At 42.1% G+C, this 26,769-nt stretch overlaps 1 protein-coding gene across 16 annotated transcripts in view; it reads right to left on the minus strand.

The window, feature by feature from the left end:
* Window positions 1–718: 718 nt before the first annotated feature.
* CLIP1 (CAP-Gly domain containing linker protein 1) overlaps window positions 719–26,769 on the minus strand; it is a 121,443-nt gene continuing 95,392 nt past the window's right edge. For 12 of the 16 annotated variants that reach the window (XM_032876375.1, XM_032876367.1, XM_032876376.1 and 9 more), the window contains 7 exons: window positions 11,879–11,931; window positions 5,856–5,973; window positions 5,625–5,775; window positions 4,956–5,005; window positions 3,762–3,767; window positions 2,724–2,848; window positions 719–2,376 (listed from right to left, as the gene is read on the minus strand). In XM_032876375.1, the coding sequence (XP_032732266.1) occupies window positions 2,151–2,376; window positions 2,724–2,848; window positions 3,762–3,767; window positions 4,956–5,005; window positions 5,625–5,775; window positions 5,856–5,973; window positions 11,879–11,931 (729 nt within the window). In that variant the 3' untranslated portion in view covers window positions 719–2,150. The remainder of the gene's footprint in view (window positions 2,377–2,723; window positions 2,849–3,761; window positions 3,768–4,955; window positions 5,006–5,624; window positions 5,776–5,855; window positions 5,974–11,878; window positions 11,932–26,769) is intronic. The other 4 variants (XM_032876366.1, XM_032876377.1, XM_032876373.1 and 1 more) reach the window with 1 other exon arrangement.

Raw genomic sequence — 26,769 nt, forward strand, 5'->3', positions numbered from 1 at the left:
AGGATCAGGATGCTAGAAGATGATCAACATAGGTGTTTAACTTATGTAGAGACCAAATGTTTGGAAACATTGCTATACTGCTGTAGTTGCCCTATAAATATTGCAGGCCTTAGTGTTTTTTCTTTTTAGTTTTTATGGGTATAATTGACATGTAACATTGTATTAGTTTCAGATGTACAACATGATTTGACCTAAGTATAAATTGCAAAATGAATACCACAGTAAGTTTATAGTTTGAGTCTTTTAATCCCCTTTGGTTAGTACTGAAGTCTAGGACTAGTGTTAGGGTATTACTTAGGTTAAAGTAATGTTCTTGTTCAACAAATAACCACTTTGGAAATATTGAGACCTTTTGGGGAGTCTGTGCTCATAAAACAAATGTTTGGTTCGGTAATCATTTTGCTGAACATCACAGCAACTTTCAGAATTTCTTTCTAAAACACTATGGATTGATAGTTGCTACTATCTGGTGCCATTTATATCTTTGTCAGGTATTACAGTGTGATATAGCAATGGATAATAACCTTAGTATTGATTTTATGTTAAGTGGGTCATAGGATGCTTTGAGATGGGAATACGTTTTCTTTTTTGGGGGGGAATACATTGATTTCTTAAAAGCTGTTTATCAACAAGATTGCAGTAGAAATTTCTATTTGGATATATAGTGCTTGCTCATTTAAGAAAAAACATAGACAAATAAACCTGAGAATAATATCAGTTTACTACCACTGGCAAAAAAGAACCATTTATTAAAGTAGATACAGAACACTTGTTTTCTCAAATTTTAATACTGCTTTACATTTTTGTTTGTGAAACACTTCCTATTATAATATGTTTATAACCAAAAATTTCAACTCATTACAGATTTTTCACTTGTCAGACACACATTTGATAATCTTGAGGGGAAAAATACATCAAAGGCATATATACAATTATAGAAGTTCTTATTATACATGTAGCATGGAAGACACATTTATTACTTTTTACATATCCTAAAAGACATTCAAATGAAGATAAATAGATTCAAACTGGTTGATAAACTTCTGATGGTTGAGGTCCTTCATTTTTATTTTTTGTGATAAGAAACTCCAAAATTATTAATGTTGAATTTCTCATCGTACATTCATCTAAAAACACGGTAAAAAAAACTTGTAAAGATTGTAGACTGGTTAATTTAGGTGTTTTACTGTGGCTTATTATCTAGTTAATTGACTGCTGGGGATATCTGCTGGAGAAAGAAACAGATTTGGAGAAAACTCTCCCAGTTATTTATATCTGATAAAGAAACAAAGTGAAAACAGAAAAAAACAGTTGCAAAGCCACGTGATGTTATATTCTGGCCTAGTTCATCATGTCCTGATGTGTTTTTTCATAAAGGTAAAAATCTGAAAAGAAAGTCATTGTTTTTTCCCAAAATATAGATTTTTTAAAAAATATATACATATAATATATAGAAGCTGAAATTATGCAAAACCAATGAACAAAACAGCACAGTAGAGTGAGTAGGTGCAGCATATAGATTATAAAATGTCCCCACAGCAGTTGGGGCTTCCCCCTCCCTTTACCTGTTTCATGATTTTATAATCACACCCAAGTATTATCAAGCCTGAAATAAAGGCACTACTGACAACAGGTAGTGCAAAGAGCTCAGATACTTCTTTAAAAATAAAATACTTTAAATGAGTAGATGAAAATGCAAAATGGCACATTTTTCCAACTCATTCCAGTGTCAGAGCTTAACCCAAACATCTAAATATACAAACGCAGCCTGGAAATTTTTAGTGCAAATATGAAAAGTAACAGCATAATTTAAAGTTACTTAAATAAGGTATTGTGAGGGTAGGGATTGTTCTAGGAGGGTTCCCTCGGGGCAGTAAATGTAATGGCATCTGGTGCAATGTCTTGTCAGAACTTTTAAAAATCAAGAAGACAAAATTAGAGGTGAAAACTCACCCACTAAGTATTTATTATTTCAAATTCTAAGGGGAGACTAAAAGGGTGATTTACTGAAGCTCAAAATATTTTCTTAGATTTGTGGATGGGGGTCAAAAATAACGTGGGTTCTCCGGAAGTCTGCACACAGGATGCTGGTGTTCTGTTGCCTACATGGTCGTGCCCCTGAGGAGCCCGGCGCGAGGCTGGGGGTCCCATCAGAATGTCTCGTCGTCATTGCAGTGGGTGGCCCAGTGCCCGAACACCTCACAGATTTCACAGTACGGGCGCTCCTCGCTCCGACTGCCGTGGTGTGTGGAGTGGGGGGGGTCCTCTGACGCCTGTGCCTGGGTGGGGCAGTCCTCTGTGTCGTGGAGGTCAAAGCAGTCACATATGTCACAGAAGAGGCGAGGTTTCTTCTTGGACTGTTTCTCCTGGTCATCACTACAAAGGTTAATGTGTACGATCAGAAACTCATCTCTATCAGATGAAATTCAAGAGACAGTAACAGTTGCAAAGAACACAAAAGAAGCAAGAACTACTTATGGCCAAGTCTGGGAGCCTCGAGTATACGTCGTACATTTAATTCAAGTTGGACGTTCTACAGTCCACACTTGAAACTTTCCCATCAAATCATTTATAGAGTGCTACATCACTCTCTTGCCAGATTTATGGAAATCGATTTATGGCCAAGACAATTGTTTCTCCAACCCACTGGAGAACTTGTAACTTTAAAAACCTTCATTTTGGTGGAACGAAGGTTCTGATCAGCATTGCTTAATATAAAATACCTGTCGTAGTTGTTTAGGTCATCGCCGTTCCCATTAAGGGCTGCTTCAGACATCATCTCCACCTTCATCTTGAGGTCTTGATTCTTCCTCTGAAGATCCACTATTACTGAATTCAGGAAATCAATCTGATTTGTCCGGAAAAAAATAAAGACACAAATGTATGAAATGTCTAAAATGCACGCTGGAGGATCAAGAACGTCATGAAAGCATACTCTCACGCTACGGCTGCAGAATGTGCTGGCGTCACGGGAGGGGCAAATGGTGGCCATTACTGAGCCCACGTTTAAATGGTTTATATATACACACATACATATACAAAATTCTATAAAAAGCCTAACCAGTCATTTGTTCCATTAAACTCTGGAACAAATCGAGAACTTTTAGGCTCTGTAGATTTGGACAAGTTCCTGGAAATTCCCCTCCAGCCACTGCTTAACATCTACTGACTGGTCCCAGGGAACAGTCAACACATGTCATCATCAGAGAAAAATGGAGGTGTTTCAAAGGGAAGGCTCAAGCTCCGTTTCCGCTGAGGAGACAGTGGCACACGCGATAGAGCAGCACTCAGGTACCACATGTTCAAGGAGCACCTGTGCCAAGATTCACTGAGCAGTGGGACAACGAGGTGACCATCAGGAGGAGACACTCTTGTCCTAATGTCTCCTTTCAAACCAAGGGCACTTTAATTTAAAAACATTTTTCCCTCTTATATATAATAAGGTCCAATTTCTCTAAATATCCACTGAATAAATCCCACTTTACAATATTAAAAGTGAAATATTTCACTTTTTAAAGAAATATTGGCCCTACTTCCCCTGCTAGGGCAAGTTCTGAACCAAAGCTAGCAACCACTAGCTTCAGGATTCTCTGCAGGAGACCCCTTCCAACACTGAAGGGAGGGGTCCGTTTTCTAAGGCTTTATCGTGTTAGGAGCTACACCACAGGAAGAAGAAAAAGTCACAAAATGCATTTAAGTATAGTGGCAAACCACTCACACACACTCACGCATGCTCACAAATTAGGAAACATAAAACAAACCATTTGCTGATTGGAACAAAGTGTTGGCAGCGGCAGATGAAACAAATGGAAGCAGAAAGGAAAGGAGAAAAGAAAACACGGTTAATTGAGTCTATGCTTATCAGACAGACGCACAGACTAAGCAGACAACACTATTAAGGTGAGTTAGCGCATCTGTTGAATCTTTTCATGTCTTTCAAAGGACATGTTGGATAACTAAAACTGCAAACTCACTAAATTTTTCTTTGAAGATGATGGTTTTTTTATGCCTTTGAGTTTTGAACAGAATAAATATATCCAAAATGTACTATTAAAATTGAAGGTGGACATTAGTTGTCTATGTGCCGTTTATTTCTAAACATGGAATAGTTTGCCTCCATATAATCCCATTTTTAAAACTAAGGCTGTTTGATAATTGTGGCTTTAGGGAAATAGTTTTCAAGAACTCTGTCTTTTTAAGGTCAAGAGGAGCAAGGAATCTTTTGACAGAGCAATTCTACTTCTACAAATCTGTCCTAACTAAATATTAGTATATCTGCAAAATGATAGATGTTCCAGATACTTCATTATAGCATTGTTCCTAATACACCTGAAAGATTGGAAACATCCCAAATATCATGTCAACTGACAAGGAACTGATTAAATCACAAAACATCCATATAAGGGAATACTATACAGCTACTAAAAAGACCAGATATGCCACCACTTGTGTCGAAAAGGAGAGGAAAGAGACAACTAGTTTTGTTTTTTATATATATGTTTTTACATCTCTGGAAAGATTCTTTAAAAAGGCACCAATAAGAATGATTACCTGTTTGACAGCCTGGGAACTGAGCAGATGAGAGATGGTGTGTGGATGGAGATTTTCTACTGTATATATATTTTTAAAAGATTTTATTTATTTATTTATTTGACAGAGAAAGACACAGCAAGAGAGGGAACACAAGCAGGGGGAGTGGGTGAGGAAGAAGCCGGCTTCCCGTGGAGCAAGGAGCCCGATGTGGGGCTCGATCCCACGATGCTGGGATCATGACCTGAGCCAAAGGCAGAAACTTAATGACTGAGCCACCCAGGCACCTCTCTACTGTACATGTTTTTAATATTACTGATTGTTTAGACCCTATGAACGTACCACCTCTTCAAAAAGTTAAATGATCTTTTAAAATAGTAAGCCAAGCCAAAAAAAAAAAAAAAAAAAAAAAGAAGAAGTATTACCTGACTCTCCTGGGCTCTTTCGTCTTCTTCTGCCTGAGTATCAGTATTGCCTTATATTTAAAAAAAAAAAAAAAAAATGAAGGGGGATTCACAACACTTCCATCTTTTTTCCCCCGGTGTTACTGCAACCAACGGGCCAGTATCAGACACATATTTTCACGTGAAATTCCCAAATGGGCCTCTTTGGGAACAGTTCATGGGTTCCCGTGGGGCATCTGGAGCCCCGAGGGGCAGACACGGTGCACGGTGGCTGGCCCTCCCCTGCCTGTCTTCTCCCTCAGGGATGGCCCCCCACTGTGGAAGATGCCCGCCACACCCACCTGGGACCTAAAGTGGCAAAGCAAGCTGTCACCTGCTCACAAAGGGACCACCTGGGCTCCTGGTCAGGGCAGCGCCGTTTCAGAGCCCACCGAGGCTACTGGGAGGGCAGCTCTCACTTACGGCTCCTATCGCTGCCAACGCTCCGGAAGGGGGCATGCCAGGCATGTCCCCGTGTGCAGGACCTGGGTCATGACTAGCCCTTATCTGAGTCAGTGGTGGGAGAGAGCCAAAAGCAGACGGGGTAGGTCAGGGGCAGCCCAACGGCCTTCCAAGGTCATCTCACTGGAAACTGGTCCTCTGCGGGAAGCGGCGGGGTGGGAAGGAAGCACCACGTGGCCATCACTTTACCTGAGGAGCTGCTGAGCTGCCGCTTGTTTTCTTTGAGTTGGAGCTCCAAGTTCTTGACCTGGAGTTCAAGCTTCGCCTTATCAGACTCCAGAGACTGAACGACCGAATGCAAGGACTTGGCGGAGGCGCTCTCTCCCCTGAGCACTGTGACCTGAAACGCAGCGGGTTAGCTTAGGCTCGCAGCTGGAACAGAGGAGGCAGTGGGGACAGTCCCCTCACCGGGTACTCTACCTCATTCCTCAGTTTTTCCAGCTCTGCGTCCTTTTCGGTGAGTAAGGCACTAGTAATACTGATGGATTTCTGCAAGGAAGCTTTTTCCTCATCTGCGTCTTTTATTAACTTGGATTCTCTAAAAGACCAAAGAGTTAAAAAAAAAAAAATTCCAGAAATCAACCGAGAGAGTGGTGGGTGTATAACAGTCCTAGAACAGACACATTAACTTGAGTTAACAATAAAGAAAAACGTATCGCGGGGAAGTTTTAAAGGGGGCTGAGGCTATTACGCTTGCAAAATTTTACTTGAAATTTTACTCACTGTGAAGGAGAACAAGTTTACCTACGCAAAGACATGCAGAATCTGCATATCATTGTATCCATTTGAATTTAAAGAAAAAAGTTAATAACTTCGGAAGACGGAGAATTAACAAAGCAAAACAAGACTGTTAGCCCCAAAGAATTCTTTTTAAATCTACCCCCCAACTGAATTCTGTTACTTCTTGAATAAATTATTACCAAGCAATAACAACAATTAAAATACACACATGCAAAGCGAGTATACACGGATGTCATGCAGAGCAGTTTTATGCTGGAGGTATCGGTTGGTTCTCACTAATTTCAGTAATTTTTGGCAACTTCCGAGAATGTGTTTTTGAGATCTCATGGGCCAAAACAGTAGCAAAGGCTATTACTGCAATTCATACTGAAAGGGTATGACTTTTCATCCACAGAATGTGGAAAGGACATTACGTTGCTCATAGAGATGAAAGGTAATTACATAAAGGCTGGAACAGAAATGTTAAAAATGGATTTCCAGGTGTAGAACGAGAAAGCATGGGCAGGAAGGAGTCTGGAGGGAGGCGGTCAGAGTGCTTGGTTTATGTTCTCAGCCTGTCTCAGCATTTGGTTGTCAGCAGAGGGAATGGGACCAGGTCTTAAGAAGAGGGAAACATTTATCCTGGAGTCAAGGGGGGGAAAAAGGAAGGAGAAGATGAAGGGAAGACAGGGAGGGAGGGCAAAGACACAATTGATAAAACCCAGAAGGGCAAGCTACTGTGCGTTTAAGTGTGTGTGTATATTTAAATTTTTGTTGTAAAAATTACATGCATTCAAAGGTACCAAGGTCATGAAAGACGAGGAAGGACTGAGGAACTGTGCCAGACTGACGGAGGCTGCAGACGCACGACCACTGAATGCAGTGTGGTTTCCTAGCTTGAATCCCAGAAGAGGAAAAAGACATTAATGGGAAAACTGGAGAAATCTGAATGAAGTCTAGAGTCTAGCTAAGCACATGGAACCAATGTTGCTTTCTCAGTTTTGACAAATGTACCAAGGAGTATACAATGGGCATATCGAGGGGCACGAGGCACAGGGTACGTGGGGACTCTCTGTACTGCCTCTGAGATTCTTCTGTAAATCTAAAATTTTAGAATGAAAAGGTTTTAAAAATTATGTGCAGTGTGAAACAAGAGGGGAAAAGTCCCTGAATCTCAAAAATATTTTGGGAAAAACACAGACTGGGTAAAATGGTCCTAGCTAGCCCTACGGCCATCCAACCCACAACACTGCGTTAGTGTAGATGATTCGGTGAGAGGTCAAAACTTCAACAACAAGCAGCCAAATGGCTCCCGGCTCTAGAAGAAGGAACTAAGTGAATGCTGGGCATGTCATGGTTCAGTCTGTTTTAGAACTGACTGGAAGGATTGGAAACTGAGGCCCAGGTTAGAAATGGCAGAATGTATGTCTGGTTAGTGAGACCCAAGATATCCGGCACACGAATTACAGAATTCTCATGATTTATGGTAAATTGAAATTCTACACGAAGATGAAAATATAAGTGTTGTTTTTATCTTGTTGTGTGGCTTACACTTACACTTCAGGACGATAAGTAGTAAGAAAAGAATCTGAGACTTACAGGAATTTCTTGAATTCAACACCCAAGCCTGATATGAACACTGGAGAGGGGGTGGGTATTGGTGCTGTTAAATCACTAAGTGAACAACATCTTGCTTGGAAACAGGATCTTGTTTAGGTTAAAACAAAGCAAAAATTTTAATGGAAGGAATAGACAGGCACTTCTTCCACCTGGAAAGTAAACATCTGATGTTATCCAAAGTTACCCAAAAAATCTAGGGCTCCTTAACTTTCAATTAAACTTATTTGGTAGTTTATTCTATTGTAAAAACTATTTCGAGAGTTTCACTTGTTACAAATCCAAGTGAAATCTGAAAAACATGTAGTTTTTAATGTTTTTACTGAAAAATACCAGCATTTGAGGGGTTATTAGTTCTTCTATAATCTGAACTCTAAGTAGCCCAAATCTCATTCAGTGTTTGTGTTAGGGAGGGATAGAGACACCACCAGCTGGCAGAAGGAAAAAAGTTCAGGAACTTTCATCTGCTTATCACATACACACAACCCCTAAGGGAGGCTGCTTTCTAAGAAGATGGCAAGCAGAACGTTTCTTGTACAAGTGATCAAAAGACACGTTGTTAAGAAAGGGATCTGCCTCATCATTTATATACCAAATGACAGGACAAGGAGCCTTTGGCAGCTCGTCTTTGTGGTAGATCTTCGCTGCTGGCTTCTTAGGCTATTTCTAAGCCCTCATCCCACTGCGCAGACTAAGAGGGACTAATTTAAATCACTTGTGCCAACGTTACTGACATCTGAGTCACAAATCACACTGCGGGGGGGGGGGCACCCCTCCGTTACCTTGAAGCCATGCTGGCCAGAGTGACTTGCGTCACTGCAAGTATCAAGAAGGGAAGATAAACATGATCTGAAAGAACAGCTACGGGGGCCAGAAATCTTTCCCCCAAGGGAAACATGTTATCCAGATTCTTTCCTTACGACTTACTAAAGAAATAAATTCTAGTAATGAAGCAAATACCTTAAAGTGTTACTGGGCAAGCTTTAAAAATGCAAGATAACAAGAACCAAATATTAGAAACATGAAGAGAAATGCAGGTACAGTAAGGAGAGCTAAATTTGCGCCGAAGTTCTTTGCTGTATATAGGTATAAAACTGGTGTGTGGGGTGTGTGTGTGTGTGTGTGTGTGTGTACTGCTGAGAATATCTTACAAAACAAAAGCAAGACACAGAGGGACAAAGGCAGCCAAAAAATATATACAACAATTTGTTTTACTAAAAATATATTAAATTTATTTATTATAACGTGGATAGACTTTCTTTAGTCTTACCATTAAAGACACACAGATAGAGCAAAGGAAGCAGGAGTAGGGAAGGGAAAAGAGAGGGTGAAATGAGCATTGGTAAGTAGCGCAAGCTCGAGACAGTCAGACAGTCAGCAACCCACAGTGAGCTTAATGAGCCGAAGTAGCACAGGACCTCTTCAGACTCCGTATGGCCAACCAGTTTCCATTCCTGACGTTTAGCCTGCATTTACACTAACGGAATTAATTCGGACTCCGAAGAGTCCACATCGGAGATGTGGGCTCTCAGGTCCCTGCAGTGACACCACAACGCCTGGAGAAGGGAGGGAAGCCAACCACGTTCCCCAACCTGCTCTAGGCTTCAGTGGACAGAGGAACCTGCTTCTCCACTTCTGTCAGGCAGAGCAATTCAAGGTTGGCTCTGCTCTGTCCGCTGTCTGGAAGCCTGTTTTGAAAGAGCTCTGCCTAACTTGGAAACCGGTTTCCAAAATAATGATTACATGTTTAAGTTAGGAGAAAAGCCTTTACTACATGTTGCCTGCAATTCAATGTTCAGATACCAAAAGACTGTAGCAAATACAGGACAATGCTACTACTGAATGGTAAGTAGTTTGGGCCTACAGGTCAGGAATAAGTTCTGCCCTTCCATACGATGACCATTTGAATGACACAATTAGATACTACCTTGACCATGTATGTTCAGAGATCACTTCTCAATTAAATTCTTGTCTAAGACTTCACTTCTTGCATGAACAACATTGAAAATACCTTTATGGTTTAAGTACTTTCCAGCCTTTTAAATTAAGAGCATATCAAATTCTTTTCATTACCCCATGCTCAATTTACTTAACTATCACACACACACATCGACCTATAAATCCATCCTCCAACTGGCTTTTAGCAGGCATTTAAGGGCCCAAATTGTTAGCTACAATATATTTGCATTCAGATTTCAGACATAACCTTCCACGAGGATTAATTTGACAATAGAATAGTGCAAAACAGAAGTTAGGTTTTTAAATTTTTCACTTTCAGAAAAAATTGCCAATTCTATCTGCATTTATTGATATAGGGAGTAATTTTCAGGAGACTGTCTCCTAAACTCATCCAGGACTTAAAAATGGGAGCAAAGCTGGGGATATAAACAGTGGCCTTAGCACACACCCAAACTTACTTAGCTCATCTTTTTAAGCCATGAAAAAAGTCACATGCCTGAGCACATTTTGAAAGGCATGTAATTTAAAGTCACATGGTAAAGACTAAGGAAGCATAGCAGCTTTATTCTAAGAAGAAAAAAAAGTATTTAAGAGTAACAATAAAATAAATGCACAGTGAGCAAAGAGGCAGCATGAAAAGCAGAAGCCCTCGGGGACCTTAGGCCTGCATCCAAGTTGCTGGCCGGCCGCCTGCCATCTCGGGCCTCCGTTTCCTCGTTTGTAAATGCACCCCCCGCCCCACAACACCGGGTGTCTCTGAGATTAGGTTTGTGGATTACGAATACAAAGGGATAACGCCGGCGCTTGCCGACTGCCACCAGCCCGTTTCCATATGCTCTCTGACCGCAGTGCCTCGGGAGTAAGCCCCACTACTGTCCTCACACACCCCTGACTACTAAATCGGGAGGCTCTCTTGAAAGAAACCTATGTAAAATCCAATATCCCGAGGCGCCCCCACCCCCCACCCCCGGGGGCAGAGCTGCGGCCGCCCGCACGCAGGCCGGAAGGAAGGGCCGGCCAGTCCCCACAGCTCCCGGCGCCTGCGGACCAGCTGGCGGGACCGGGGCGGGGGCGCTGACGAAACGTGCGCGCATTCTGGTGTGAAACTTCTCAGAAGAACGAATCTTAGTACTTCTTAATGAAAAAAAAAAAAAAGAAAGAAAGAAAGGAGGAAAGGCGCTGTTGGACGGAGGCCTAGCGTCCGTCAGAACGCAGCTCGCGGCTCCCACGACTCTGTGGGCTGAATGAAGCCCTCGGTTCCTAAGCAACCGCCAAGCCGCGGTGGGGGGGAGTGGGGGGAGGGGAAAGCCCGCCAGGGCTGGACACACCAGTCGGCGGGGAGGGGGGCGTCCTCCTGCCTGACCGGGATAAAACACTGTGCGAGAGCACGGACGAGTTCTCGGTTCAAATATTCTTGGACAGTTATTTTTAGTTTCATTAAGAAAAAAAGCGCGTCCCCGTGGCGGGCCTCATCTACGCGGTACCGCGCGGGCTGCGGTTCTCGGCCGGGCGCGCCCCTCGGCGGCTCGGCGGGCGGCGTAAAGCGCAGGATTTCTCTAGACACAAACCGCACGTACTAGAAGAGCAGACAGGAGACGGTCGGGGTAGAGAAGCGTCGGCTTCTCAGCGGTTATTTCTTGGGGCCCGTTCATGCTTACTCAAAAGTGCTGGAAGATTTCCACTTAAATATCATTGGATTATCATGACAGAACAAGAACAAAGCTATTTTCTCTTTTTTTGGACAAAGAGAATTCAAATTGATGCTATCATTATTATTGAAAAGTTATAATTTTTATATAATGCAATCAGTATTTATATGCTGATCAATTACTCTTTGCAAAATTACAGCATTTTTAGCTCCTGAAAATGAGGAGGTAACAACAATGTAATGAGACAATCCCATCTTAGAACACTTATGAATAAATGCAACTGAAAAAGGCTTAAAAATTAATCAATTCTTTGTCTTGATAATGAATACCATAACTTTTGCAAATACATTTTCATCATTTATTAATCAGGAGGACCACTATCATAATCCAATTTTCTGAATATAAGAAGGTAGCATATTTTCTACAAGTCACATCATGTTCTGAAATTTTCCTAATTAAACACATACACGCAACAATAAACACAAAAAGAAAGCCTACCTCTTTTTCATTTCTAACAACTGATTATTGAGCACAGATCTCTCCTCTTCTAGCTGGAAAAAAACACACAAAAAGTTCAGTTCGTTACAAAAGTCCAGAGAGAGACCTATTTCTCATCCCACATGTCCAATGGGTCGGGGTAGAGAAGCCAGGATGGATAAATCAGTGGGCCAGGACAGTGAAAAAAGAGCAGTGGTTAGTACATCATATACAGTTATTAATTTATAAATCATTTATGACCCGGATGACTGCCCTTCCTCAGTACAGGCTGTATCTTCAACATTCGATAAATGTTTCTTTCATTTCTTAAATGAATGAGTGAAAGTTTCACTGTTAACATTCTGGCTCCTTCACTGAAATCACACAGATCAAGTGTCACTAACTCATGGTGGGCTAGGCACAGGCTGTTTACTCCACACGGGCCTCATTTCATCCCTTCCACATTCCAGGCACTGGTTTCTCACCTATAAAACAAGGAAGTTACAAGAGAATTTCCAGTCGCCCTTGAGTTCTAAAATTCTATTATTCCATGAAGGGTGAAAAACAAAACATTCAGTTATTTTAATCCTGTGAGAGAAGACTCACTCCCACCCCCGATCTGTACCACACAGAGTTTATTATATTGAAATATGAATTTCAACTCACACTGTTAATAAAACTAAGGGGTGAGGGGCACCTGGGTGACTCAGTCTGTTAAGTGTCTGCCTTTGGCTCAGGTCATGATCCCAGGGTCCTGGGATGGAGACCGAGTCTGTCGGTTGGTCGGGTTCCCTGCTCAGTGGGAAGAATGCTTCTCCCTCTGCTTGTGCTCTTTACGCCACACCCCCCCCACCCAAGTAAATGAATGAATGAATGAATGAATGAATGAATGAAAAACAAAAACTAAGGGATGAGACTCACTTCTTTGTGAGTTTTGTTTTTTTCCAAATCAAAAGACAACACCAAAGATTATGGAATGGTTTCCAAGAGCCCAGAATTCAAGCTACTAGCTCACTCACTGTATGGAGGTATGGTCTTATTTCTGATTTTGTATCGATTATGCATATGCTTTGTTGTGTCTTCATACTTTTAAAGTTCTTAAATATACATAACTCTGTGTTTTGAACATAAAATTATATTAAACACAAAATCTATTGAGATGAAACATACAGTTTTTTCGATTTAAACTCTGCTTTCCTCGTCCACTGAAGATGTATGCTTTTGCTGCATGAGTAATTCACAAAAAATATTTAGAAAATTTTAAAGAGTGAAGGGAAGGGAAAAGGGTGGGAGACAAACCTTAACAACTAAAATAAGAGGGAGAACATCTGGAGAGTGGGATGCGGAGATGAGAGGGGCTTTCTTTTTTTTTCCCTTTACGCCCTTTTCTACAGTTTATATTTATTTTTTAAACAAGGAAGCTGTTTTATGATTAAAAGTGGATACTGAGAAGTACCTACAATGAAGATAAAAAGGCAGATGACTCAACAGAGAAAATAAATTATTAACAAACATGTGAAAAATCATTCAACACTTTAAAGAACAAGTATGCAGAGACTCTCCCTCTTTATTGGAGGCTGCACTGTGCCTGAATTTCCATGGAACAGAAATCTGGAATGCTTATGGTACAGATTTCTTCAAAGGAGATGACGTTTTTCCCTTCTATTGCTCTAGGACCCAGTCCAGGTTGACAAGTTCACTTTGTGGCTCTACTGCTTTAATCTAGTTCCTCATTGTTTCCTTATATTTTGCGACCTTGACAGTCTGGAGCCACACAAGCCAACACAAGGTCAATCTGGATTCATCTGATGCTTCCATATGAGGAGAGTCACAGCACACGTGTTGGAGCAGGAACACGACAGAACTGATCCTGTGTTGTCCTCAACAGGGATCAAGGCACACACTAGGTTGTTTTTTGATAAGGGTAACTTTGATCACTTGGGTGAGGAAGTATCATCCATGTTTCTCCACTGTAAAGGTATGATTTTTTTTTCTTTGTCATTAATATGTATCTTGTGAAGAGATTCTTTGAAAATGTGTAAGCATCCGGCTCCTAGCAAAACATCAACCCATTTCTTTTAGCATCAACTGATGCGTCTACCCTAAATAAAGTACTACCATCACGGCTACCCAGTAGTGATTTTCTAATTCCATCATTTCACCTATTTATTAGTTGTCATTTCACCAAACGTTTTTCCTCCATTTATTTATATTTAAATACATCATTTCCATGACACATCATGTTATTCTAATGTTATTCAATAAGCTACACTCCATTCCTATCAATATTTCTTTTGATGTTCAAATTTTCCCAGATTTGGCCAGTGGGAGCCCTTTTGACATGATTATGATGTTCTTCTGACTAATCTCCAGTACTGTTTTGTTTTTTTTTTAAAAGATTTTATTTATTTACTCGACAGAGATCACAAGTAGTCAGAGAGGCAGGCAGAGAGAGAGAGTGGGGAAGCAGGCTCCCTGCTGAGCAGAGAACCCGATGCAGGGCTCGATCCCAGGACCCTGAGATCATGACCTGAGCCGAAGGCAGAGGCTTAACCCACTGAGCCACCCAGGCGCCCAGGCACCCCATAATTTCCAGTACTGTTTAAGCACTTCCTTGCATCCTGGTATACAAGATATTCCAGGCTCGTCTTGTACTCTCTCTGCCCTAGCCCTGGAATCAGCCATTTCTTTAAGAATCTTTTAAATGCAGAAACACATTTAAAAACAAAATCTAGGTGCTAAGTGTACTCACTAATATTGGAGTGTTGTTGCTTCTAAGCCCTGTCAGTGGACCTGATCAAAATTTAATACAAGCTCTGTCAGTGGACCTGATCAAAATTTAACACTGCTGGTCTTCAACAGATACTGTTAAGAAAATATAAAGACAAGCCACAGACTCAGAAAACACTTGCAAACACAACCTGATAAAGAACCTGTATCTAGAACTTACTAACAACACTCACAACTCAGTAATATGCAAACAACCAAATTTAAAAGTGGGCAGAAGATGTGAAGAGACACTTGACCAGAGAAGAGATTTAAAAGGCCATAAGCACATGAAAAGCTGCCCAACATCATTAGTCCAACAGGGAAATGCCAATCAGAACACTTGGGATACTTGTGTTACAATTCCTAGTTTTATTCCATGGTGGTCAGAAAACATACATCACGTGATTTCAATCCTTTTAAAATCACTGAGACTATTTCATGGTCTATCCTGGATAATGTTCCCCATGCACCTGTGCAGCACGCAGATTCCGCTCCTGCTGGGTGCTCTACAGATGACTGTCAGGCCTAGCTGATTCACAGTGCTGTTCCAGTCTGCAGCTCCTGATCCCCTCTCTTTAGTTGCTCTATTAGTGAAATAGGCTACTGAAGTTTGAAGTCTCCAACTAGTATTGTTGAATTGTTTATTTCTTTCTTTTTTTTTAAGGGTTTTAAAGATTACTTATTTATTTACCTGAGAGAGAGTGAGAGACAGAAAGACAGAGAGTACAAGCATGGGGAGGGACAGAGGGAGAGGGAAAGGAAGAAGCAGGCTCCCTGCTGAGCACGGAGCCAGACTCGGGACTCGATCCCAGGACCCCAGGATCATGACGCAAGCCGAAGGCACACACCTAACTGACTGAGCCGCCCAGGTGCCCATTTCTTCCTTTAATTCTATCAGTTTTGCTTTGCATATTTTGGGGCTCTATTATTAGGTGCATAATAATTGTTATAGTTTATCTTTTTTTTTTTTAAAGATTTTATTTATTTGACAGACAGAGATCACAAGTAGGCAGAGAAGTAGGCAGAGAGAGAGGAGGAAGCAGGCTCCCTGCTGAGCAAAGAGCCCTATGCGGGGCTCCATCCCAGGACGGTCCTGGGATCATGACCTGAGCCGAAGGCAGAGGCTTTAACCCACTGAGCCCCCCCAGGCGCCCCTGGTTTCTTTATCTTTTATCATCATAAAATGTCTTTCTTTGTCTCTAGTAACAATTTTTGTCTTAAAAGTCCATTTGGTCTGATATTACTATAGCCACTCCAACGTGCTTTTGGTTACTGTTGGCAAGAAATATCTTTTTTATTTTTTCTTTTTTTTTTGGCAAGGAGTATCTTACTCCATCCTTTCACTTTGAACCCATTTGTGTCTTTGAATCTAAGCTGTGTCTCTTACAAACAGCATATAATCAGATCATCATTTAAAAAAAATTCATCCTGTTAACGTCTGCCAACACTCTTTTATTTTTTTATTTTTATTTTTTAAAGATTCTATTTATTCATTTGACAGAGAGAGACACAGTGAGAGAGGGAACACAAGCAGGGGAAGTGGGAGAAGGAGAAGCAGGCTTCCCGCTGAGCAGGGAGCCCCACGCGGGGCTTGATTCCATGACCCCGGGATCATGACCCAAGCTGAAGACAGCCTCTTAACCAACTGAGCCACCCAGGTGCCCCTGCCAACACTCTTTTAATCAGTGTTTAATCCATTTATGTTTAATGTTATTATGGTAAATTACAAACTTTTTCCCAATTAATAAAGTTTATGTCTTGGAGTTTTGGGTCCATAGCAAAACTGAACAGAAAGTACAGACATTGCTCACACACTCCCTGTCCCCATACATGCACAGCCTCCCACACTAACATCCTATACCACAGTAATACATTTGTTACAAGCACTAAGCCTACACTGACACATCATTATCACCCAAAGTTCACAGTTTACCTTAGGTTCACTCTTGGTGGTGTACATTCTAGGAGTTTCCATGAATGTATAAAGACACGTAGCCACCATTGTAGTATAACCAAAATAGTGTCACTGGCCTAAAAATCCTTGGTACTCTCCCTATTCATTCTTGCCCCACTTTACCCCTCCCACAACCACTATCTTTTTCTTGTCTTCATAGTTTTGCCTTTTCCAGAATGTCTTATCTTTGGAACCATACGATACATAGCCTTTTCAAATGGGCTTTTTCCCCTCAGTAATACGCATTTAATGTTCCTCCATGCGGTTTCATGGCCATGAGAGGCCATTTCTTTTTGGTGCTGAATAATATTCTGTCATCTGGATGACCAAAGTTCATTCATTCACCTATTGAGGGACATCTTGGTTGTTTCCAAGTTTTTGGCAACTGTGAGTAAATCTACTATCAACAGCTATGCACAGGCTTTTGTGTGGATTTAAGTTTTCAGTTCATTTGGATTGATACCAAGGAGCGCAACTGCTGGATCTTATGGTGAGTGTGTGTTTAGTTTTGTTGGAAACTCAACTGTCTCCCGAAACAGCTATACCATTTTGCATTGCCACCAGCAGCGAATGAGAGTTCCAGTTCCTCCACAATTTCACCAGCACTTGTGTTGCCAAATGTTTTACATTGTGGCCATTCTGATGGTTGTATCATATTATCTCATTGTTAATTCACAATTCTCTAATGACTCATGATGTTCAGCCACTTTTCATATGTTAATTTCCACCTACATATCTTCCTTAGTGAGGTGTCTATTCAGGACTTTCACCCATTTTGTAATTGGGTTATTCATTTTCTTATTGTTGACTGTGAAGTGTTCTTTATATATGTAGAGTAACAGTCCTTAATCAGATGAAGTCTTCGTAAATACTTTTTCCAAATCTGTGGCTTGTCTTCTCATTCTCTTTCACATTGTCTTTCACAGACAAGAGTTTTAAGTTTTAATAAAGTTCAGCTTATCAATTCTTTTTTGTGGCTCATTTCGTTGGTGGTCTTGTTCCTAAAAAGTCACCACTGTATCCAAGGTCATTTAGGTTTTCCCTAATCTTCTTTCCTAGGAGTTTTATAGTTGTGCATTTTACATTTAGGCTTATGATCCATTTCAATGTAGTTTTCTTAAAGGATGTAATATTTGTGTCCAGATTCACTGTTTTGCATGCGGATGTCTACTTGTTACAGCACTACCTCTTGAAAAAAACAATCTTTGCTTCGTTGCATTGTCTTTCCACCCTCGTCAAAAATCAGTTGCTTATTTATGTGACTATTTCTGAGCCCTTGTCCTACTGCTCTGTTTGTCTATTATTTTCTCAATCTCACACTGTATTGATTACCATAGCTTTATAGTGAAGACTTAAGCTTTTAGCTTTATATAAATGGTATTACGTTTCCAATTTCAAATTCCACTTGTTCATTGCTGGTATATAAAACAGTGATTTGACTTTTGTATATTAAACCTCATATCCTGAAAATCTGTTGTAACCACAAATACACACACACACACACACACACACATTTGTATTTTCAAATACACACACACATAGATATGATGGTTCTTTGTCAAGAGTGCTGCTGACTGTGTGACTGTGTGGCCACAGGGCAGGGGACTGTGACTGAGTGAGCCCAATACATATGAAGTAGCTCTTAACACAGTGCACACACATGTCAACTTAGTCTCTGATCTTTTTTTTAAAGATTTTATTTATTTATTTGACAGACATAGATCACAAGTAGGGAGAGAGGGAGAGGAGGAAGCAGGCTCTCCACCAAGCAGAGAGACCGATGCAGGGCTCGATCCCAGGACCCTGAGATCATGACCTGAGCCGAAAGCAGAGGCTTTAACCCACTGAGCCACCCAGGTGCCACTAGTCTCTGATTTTTATTCCTGGATGCTTTCTTCCACTTTATCACCTCATGTATTGTTAGTCACATTCTCTCTGTATATTTGTCTAGGCTTTTCTCCTTTTTCTTCCCTGCTTTTATCTTGCAAATGTTTTAAACTCACATTCACTAAATGATCAAAATTAACATTACCAATAAATGGGATAAAGCGACATGACATGCCTCTTGGAAGGACACATTATCTTCCTGCTAAAAATGCATAACCATCATATTAACCATCACACAAACCCAAAATGAAGGTTTTTATACAACATCATTGGTCTATTCTCTTAAAAAACATGAAGTCAATTCATAAAAGACAAAGAATGGCAGAAGCATTCCAGATGAAGAAAATGAAAGAGACTTGAATCAGTGAATGAAATGCATGATCCTGGATTGGATCCTGTACCAGATGGGGGGTGGGGAGGGAACTATAAAGGACATTTACTGGGACAACTGCCTAAACAGAAATATGGCCTGTACATTAAATAACAGTGTTAAAAATTCCTGAATTTGGTAACTGCACTGTGGTTAGGTAAAAACAACTCCTTACAGTATAGGAGTATTCTGTGTTCACTTTTTATAACTTTTTGCAAAGTTTGAAATAACTTCCAAATCAAGTTGAAACATGACTCTATTCTGTATCTGCAACTCCCTGAGCTGTTAGCTTGTCTACTCACCTGCATTTAGTGCTCACACCAATACTAGGCCTTTTTGCCACAATTTCTCTTTAGCTAAAACCTGAATTTTGATTCACCTCCAGATTTTATCAGCAAACGGCTTACTTTCCAGAAGGACTCACAGATGCTACAGCTTCTAAGTTCTTTCATGATGTTTTTTCAGATGTTTTTTGAAAACACCTGTCTTCTTATCTGTGAAATAACTGTCAGGATATGACACTCCTGATCATTTTTTCTGTCCCTTAGAAAACTTTGGGAACAGTGTGGCACAGTTTTCTGGCATTGAATGTGGCCCCAGTGGATCAGTCTTTTTTTTTTTTAAACCATTTTATAAGGAATATGCCTTGTAAGGACCTATTTAGCCAGAGCAATTCCATCTTGGATTAAACAGCCATTTTGTTGTTTATGCAGTAAAACTTAAACTGACCCTGCCCCCCCTCCCCCAGGGGAACCTACTTAAAAGCAAGTCCAGGAAACCAGTAAAATATGGTTGACCAGTCCCAGATAAGAGAGCCCAAATACAAGGGTGGGTCAGGTCAGGTAGAGATAACAGAACCCGAATGCAGGGATGAGTTGGGCCTGGTGGAGACATCCAATCAGTGGGGCGCACATACTGTCTCCCTAGCTACCAAGGAGTGTGGGCCCCACCTTTTGGGCGCCAATTCTGACCAAGGTGATACGCTAGTTCAAATAGCTACTATGCGGTGATTTGTAATTCAATTGGCCACCCGTGTGTGACCTAGCATGACTGTGCAGCTTTCTCTGTGTGTTACAATCTTATTGGCCTCTGTGTGTGGCCAGGCCCAACCACATGGCCTTTGCTCTATAAAAGTTAGTCTGTGGGGCGCCTGGGTGGCTCGGTGGGTTGGAGCCTCTGCCTTCGGCTCAGGTCATGATCCCAGGGTCCTGGGATCGAGCCCGCATCGGGCTCTCTGCTCGGCGGATAGCCTGCTTCCCTCTCTCTCTCTGCCTGCCTCTCTGCCAACTTGTGATCTCTGTCTGTGAAATAAATAAATAAAATCTTAGAAAAAAAAAAAGTTAGTCTGTGAGGAAGGGAGGGGTTGCCCTCTCTGTAAGAGGCAACCCCCAATGGTCGGTTTGATTCTCGATGCTTGGAGCAAAATAAAGCTTGGCTTGACCTTCACTTTGTATCAGTCTTGCTCCTTTGATCACGGACCTATTATTGGGGGACCTAACAGCTTCTTCTGCCTGGGCAGAATTACCTCTAGATTTCTGAATTTCATTAATAATCAGTGTCTGCTTTGGTGTCAATGGCTTCGTACCAGTATCCTCCACCACCACCACCACCACCACCACCACCACCAGCCTGGGGGTTCCCTAACTGAGCTTCCATACAACCCACCATATCCTTCCTGTGTGCAGACTCCGTTTCCTCACTTGGGGGAAATTTCCTTATTGTATCTCATAACATTTTCCTCTGTTACATATGCTGAATTCCTTACTGCAGAGATGCTAATTATCCTAATTAGGATTATCTCTGTCCTCCACAGCTATTATCCTCCCTCTAACTCCTCAGTATCTTTGTTCCCCTCTTTATTAGGACTACTAGCTCAAGCCCTACCTTCAGATGTTTAGAAATGTTCATTAGGCTCCTTCCTGACTTATTTCACAGTCCTGACATGGTGCTGTTTTGGTCTTCACTCAGTTCCTTAACTTTTCACGTCTTCTGTTCCACTTGTGTCATTTCATCATCTCTTTGAACCCTTGTTTTATTTAAGTCACTGAAGTTTTTATATAACACAAAGCAATATCCCACTTTGGGTTATGCTTTCTCATGGCCTGAATTCCTCATCTCTCTTTGGATTCCTGTGTCCCTTCCTTTTTTTTTTCTTCTTTTGGTGCAAAAGGCATTCAACGGTTCATCTTACTACGGGCAGCTCTACCTACCTTCCATTTGTTCACATGTAATATAAATTCGTTTTCCCCTGATACTCAACCTACTTTATCTGAGACCTTTAATCTTCCCTCTCCAAGGTACAACAGGAAAACCGGGCTCCATTGCCCATTCATCTCTATAGCTGGAGGGCTGGAGGACCAGGCTGGAGGAAGTGCTTTTAAGGGGACATGCACAGTTTATTGGAGGTCTCTTTCATGGATTTTCCCTTTAGCGCCCCCTCTGAACAAAGGGGATCCTATTGCTATAGGAACATGTCTTCAGGCTTCAGTCTCGGGCAGATACAAAATTGTCTTTTTCACCATCTAGTCTCACCTCCTCTGCTGCCTTCCCTTCCCAGAGAGGGGAATGCAGCCTCACTTATGGCTGGAGGTGGTTACACGACACTATTACAGAGACCGGAATTTTCCTCTCCAAATTAAAAGACAAAACCATGTAAAGAGAAGGCCTTTCTGCCTTTCCCCACTTTGTCCCTCCCCGACTTCCTCCTGGAAAGTTTCACAATCCCTGGAGGTACAAGAGCCCTGGTGACCAAGGCCCACGCTAAGGGCAACAGGAGAGCAGAAAGGAAGGGGAGGGTTCCTGAGGACATTCCTAAGAACTCAGCTGGACTGCCCACCTAAGGACTTATTATCATTTGATAGGAACCGCCCCTCCTCTTCCTTTTACTTAAGCCACTCTTTGTTGACTAGCTATGGAAAAGGACAACCAGCAGTTCTTCCTGATGCTGGTAAAATCCTGAGATGCTCAAAGAGAGCTTCTAGCCTCAAAGATTCTTCTGTGACTTTTTTTCCAGGATGACTATTCACCTCTTCAATCTAATTTTCCCTAAACTGGGTTTGGCATAAGGATGAGGAGAAGCAGAGTAAAAATTCTCAGGATTCTGGGGCACCTGTGTGGCTCGGTTGAATGTTCAACCCTTGATTTTGGCTTAGGTCATGGTCTCAAGGTTGTGGGACTGAGCCCCACATCAGGCTCTGGGCTGGGCATGGGGCCTGCCTGGGATTCTCTCTCTCCCTCTGCCCCTCCACCCTGTCTCTCTATCTCTCTGCCTCTGTCTCAATCCCTCCATCCCGCTCTAAAAAAAAAATTATCCAGATTTTGCTACTCGTTTTCTTTTCTCTCACCACTGGGAACAGTGTCAAAAGAGTCAAACCACCGTCATGTTCCTTCTCTTGGTTGTCAGTTTTAATATTTACAGCATGAGGCCCATTGGCTTTGCTCGATTTTCCTGGAGACATTTTTTTTTTAAAGATTTTATTTATTTATTTGACAGAGAGAGAGATCACAAGTAGGCAGAGAGATAGGAAGAGAGAGGGGAAGCAGGCTCCCCGCCAAGGAGAGAGCCCGATGAGGGGCTCGATCCCAGGATCCTGAGATCATGACCTGAGCTGAAGGCAGAGGCTCAACCCACTGAGCCACCCAGGCGCCCCAGGAGACATTTTTTTTTAATAACCAGAAGAGTGTGTTCACTTCATTAGGTACTGAGGAAGAAAGATTCCATGATCAGTTTCACTCAGCCCTACCTGCCCAGAAGTCTCTGAGCCCAGATTAAAATTACAATGGCTAATGTACACTGTCTTCCAAAATAAACTATGACAAGCAAAAAACCGTGTTGCCTTGGGGCACCCGCAGGCTCAGTTGGGAGAACATGTGACTCTTGATGTTGGGGTCAGGAGTTAAAGAGCCCCATGCTGGGCAGCAAAGTTTACTTAAAAACAGTGTTCCATTTCTCAACAGTCACATCTGCGAATCCAGGCAATCATTCATAAGTCAATCTAGATGGTAACCCCAATTTTCCGTAGACTGCGTTTGCTGTACAAGTGTTGATAAAGCACTTATTGAGATCTAATCCCTGTCCAGTTTCTACAAACCAACTGTAACCTCATTTTGCAAATAACTGGGATGGGGGTTGGAGGAAGAAACCAACACTGTGCCCATAGTGACAGCTCGGTGTATCTGCAATCCTTACAAGGAGGAATACATGGGAAATGATGTCTCAGACATTTCAGAAGGAACTACTTCAGGTGGCTATTTCTGTAGAAGAACTTATACTGTTACGATTATTTTTAGTATTCTCTATCATAGGAAATACTTCTCTGTATCATTTCCATTAATCTTGAGACAACATGACCCTGCCTCATTTTGCCCCGTATGCTTCCAGTGCCCACAGAGGGCACGTGACCCACTCGTTTGGTGATCAGGCTTCTGGCAAGCACAACTCTGAAGGAACTGAAATCATGTAAAAAAAAGTAGAAAGAGTAGTCAAGGTTTCTGTATCCTGAGGCCTGGCTTGAAACGGGGTACACATCTAATCACTTGCTCATTCATTTGAACCTGCGCACCATGCACTGTGGTTCCCACCATCTCACAGCCTGTGTGGGGAGAAGCATGAGAAACAGCCACAACACAGTGTCATGCGTGTGACAGAGAACCACGGAGACTGCTACCTGAACACAGAGCAGGAAGCAGCTAGCCCTGAGCCTGGAGAAGTTCCCCACGTGGGGACGGGGGGCAGAAGAGCTGTCAGAGTGGACATGGGAATGTCAGCCGACCAGGTGTGGCAGGAGAAACATGAGCCAACAGCGTGGAAGGTGTAAAAAGAGGAGAGTCAAGAATGTAGGTGGTGATACCAAATGTTCACAGAGGACGGAAGGGAAGCCACGCACTTGTGCCATCACTAGGTAAGCGATGAGTCAAGCAAGAGTCATTTCAGTAGTGCACTGGTGTGGCGAAAAGCGGACTGCGAGGGACTGGGAAGAAAATGGGAGGTGAAATTAAAGGCAGAAAATATTACTCCTTTGAAAAGTTTAGAAGTAAAGAAAAGAAGATCGGGCTGTAAGTGTGAACAGTATGGCAAGATCTAGAACCACTTTCAAGGTGCGCCTGGGTGGCGCAGTCAGCGGAGCATCCGACTCTAGGTTTTAGCTCAGGTCAGGTCATGATCCTGGGGCTATGAGACGGAGCCCCACATGGGGCTCCGTGCCTGGCGGGGAGTCTGCCTGAGATTCTCTCTCCCTCTGCCCCTCCGCCCTGCACCCTCTAAAATAAATAACCTAAAAAGAGAGAGAGAGAGAAAGCCACTTTTAAGAGAATGAGGAGGATTTCCCAACCCACAGAAAATCCAAAGGGGCCAACAGACATCGCGGCCACCGGCAGGTGCGCAGACTTCAGGAGGGACAGTGACAGTCGGAATAGAGAAAAGGAGACCTGAAACACCCAAAGTGGGTGCACAAACGGTATGTGGTACCAGCATCCAACAAATACCATTCAGCCCTGACACCTGCTACAACACCAAGAACCCCGAAAACAGGGCGTTGAGAGAAAGCACTGGTCACAAAGGGTCACCTGCTCTAGGAATCCACTGATAGGAAACATCCAGAAAAGGCAAAAACCCACAGAGACAACACAGAGATTAGCGATTGCCAGGGTTAGGAGGGAGTGATGGGAAGTGACTGCTTCAACGGGTAGGGGCTCTCCTTTTGGGGTGATGAAAACGTTCTGGAACTAGACAGACGTGATGACCGCACTGCATGGGGAACATACCATATGCCATTGAATCGTACACTGTAAAGTGGCTGAAACAGTAAAGCTTGTTACATGTATTTATACGCGCACGCGCGCACACCCTAAAGCAGCATGAAACCAGTCAGGCCATCAGGCAGGAAAGTGAAGGTGAAAGCCAACAGTCAGCGTCAATCATATAATTAGGACAATCCTCATAATCGTCATTTATCAAGAAGAGGTAAGTTATGTTAACCACGAGGTTGAACAATATGAAATTGCAAAACAAGCAGTTTCATACAGTTCAATCTAGTATGTTCCTTTTTCAAAAAGAGAGCACTCTGTGACCGTCCATAAAGATTTCTGTCACTGTTGATGCCACATATAGCAAACCTCTCACGATCCCAGCTGATCCTGATTTTTGCTCCCCTCCCCCCCCAAGATAAGTACCTGACTTGGGAAAGGCAACTCCCACAATTTCCTTTGGAAAGGACAATGTCTGCTAGGGAGAACAGACAAGAAAGAATGCACACACGTGGGTTTTGTTTCCGGTTTTACCAGCTCTGTTCCAGAGGAAGAGGAACAGAGGAGCCCTTCCAACTCCAAAATATAATACTTCTTCACCCGGGAGCGCACGAGGCCCACCAGTCAGTCAAGGCAAATGAGAATTCCTCCCTAAAAGTGGAAACTAACATTACTCCCCAACTTGGACCAACCAGTCCTGCTCATTATCAGCCCTCCTCATCTCAGAATATCCTACATCTTTTTAAATTGATAAAAAGAGAGTAGGTTCTATAAAATCACCGTCTCAGGAAGGAAGGGATTCTCTTATTTTGATAAATGAGCTCCCATCCAATGCACAAACAGGAAATCAAACAGCCCTCATATTGAAGGAAGTAATCCCAGTGAGATGAAGATTCACAACAGATTCTGGAGTGTCCTGGGCTTTCTAAGCAAAAAAAAAAAAAAAAAAAATTGAGGCAAAAAAACCTCAACAAACCGAGAGTACATTTCTTTTTTTTTTTTTCATTTAAAGATTTTATTTATTTATTTGTCAGAGAGAGAGAGGGAGAGAGAGCGAGCACAGGCAGACAGAATGGCAGGCAGAGGCAGAAGGAGAAGCAGGCTCCCTGACGAGCAAGGAGCCTGATGTGGGACTTGATCCCAGGACGCTGGGATCATGACCTGAACCGAAGGCAGCTGCTTAACCAACTGAACCACCCAGGCGTCCCCCGAAAGTACATTTCTATAGCATTGCTTGACCCCCACCTACCACATTCCTAGCTCATAAGTTTTTCTTTCTTTTTTATCCATAACAATAATTATGAAATAAGTGGAAGTAAGTTTTAGTCTCTGTATAGGATAGGGGCAGGGTACAGGCCCCCGAGTTAGTCCGAGAGGCGTGCAGGTCTTGGCTCCACTGCCTAGCAGTGTCCTTAGCAAACTGGTCGACTTTTGAGCCTCAGCGTATATTCAAAAAACCTTCCTATCTCAGAGGTATGTTGTAATGAGTGTGAAACAGACAAAGCCGCCCTCTCGATAAATGTTCAGTGAATTATGATGCTACTAATAAAAGGAATCAGGATAGAACTCAGGTTCTGGGTCAATATTTAACCCATGCCCTGTCAGCCTCCTCTCCACTGTCTTAAGTTTAGGATGTAATGATCCCGCAGACAATTCAAATCCTTTCTTTTTTTCTAAAAGCAGGGTTTCCTGCCAAACATGGTGGCTCTGTAGTATATTTCTAAACATAGCTGATCAATAACTCGGCTTGACTATAGTAAGTAATGGAGTGAAATTTGTAATTTTATGGAAGTAAGCAGTACTCTAGATTCCTGGAGATTACACAGTAAGCGTAACAGAGCCAGTGAATTAATCAGTCTTCTGTAGACTAAGGCTGCTTCTAAATTATTTTGGATGGGTGAGTCTCTCCACTATTTTTGAAATGAAAAACACAGACATTATGTGTGTGTGTGTGTGTGTATAAAATATTTATATTTGTATTTATTTATTTCAAGGGAAGAATTACCCTAGTCCTCCTTGCCGATCAATATCCTTGTTAACAAGCTCTACCACTGAAGCCTATTATTGAGTTCATGCCCGTTTATTTCTCCTCAAGTAAAACACAGAACTACGAAGGGCCTAATAATCTGTCCTTTAAAGGGAAGTCACTTTTCTTAGTTGATCTTTGCACACCTACTTGGTAACACC

This window comes from Lontra canadensis, unplaced genomic scaffold, assembly GCF_010015895.1.
Source record: "Lontra canadensis isolate GAN:19392208 unplaced genomic scaffold, GSC_riverotter_1.0 scaffold58, whole genome shotgun sequence".
Lineage (NCBI taxonomy): Eukaryota > Metazoa > Chordata > Mammalia > Carnivora > Mustelidae > Lontra > Lontra canadensis.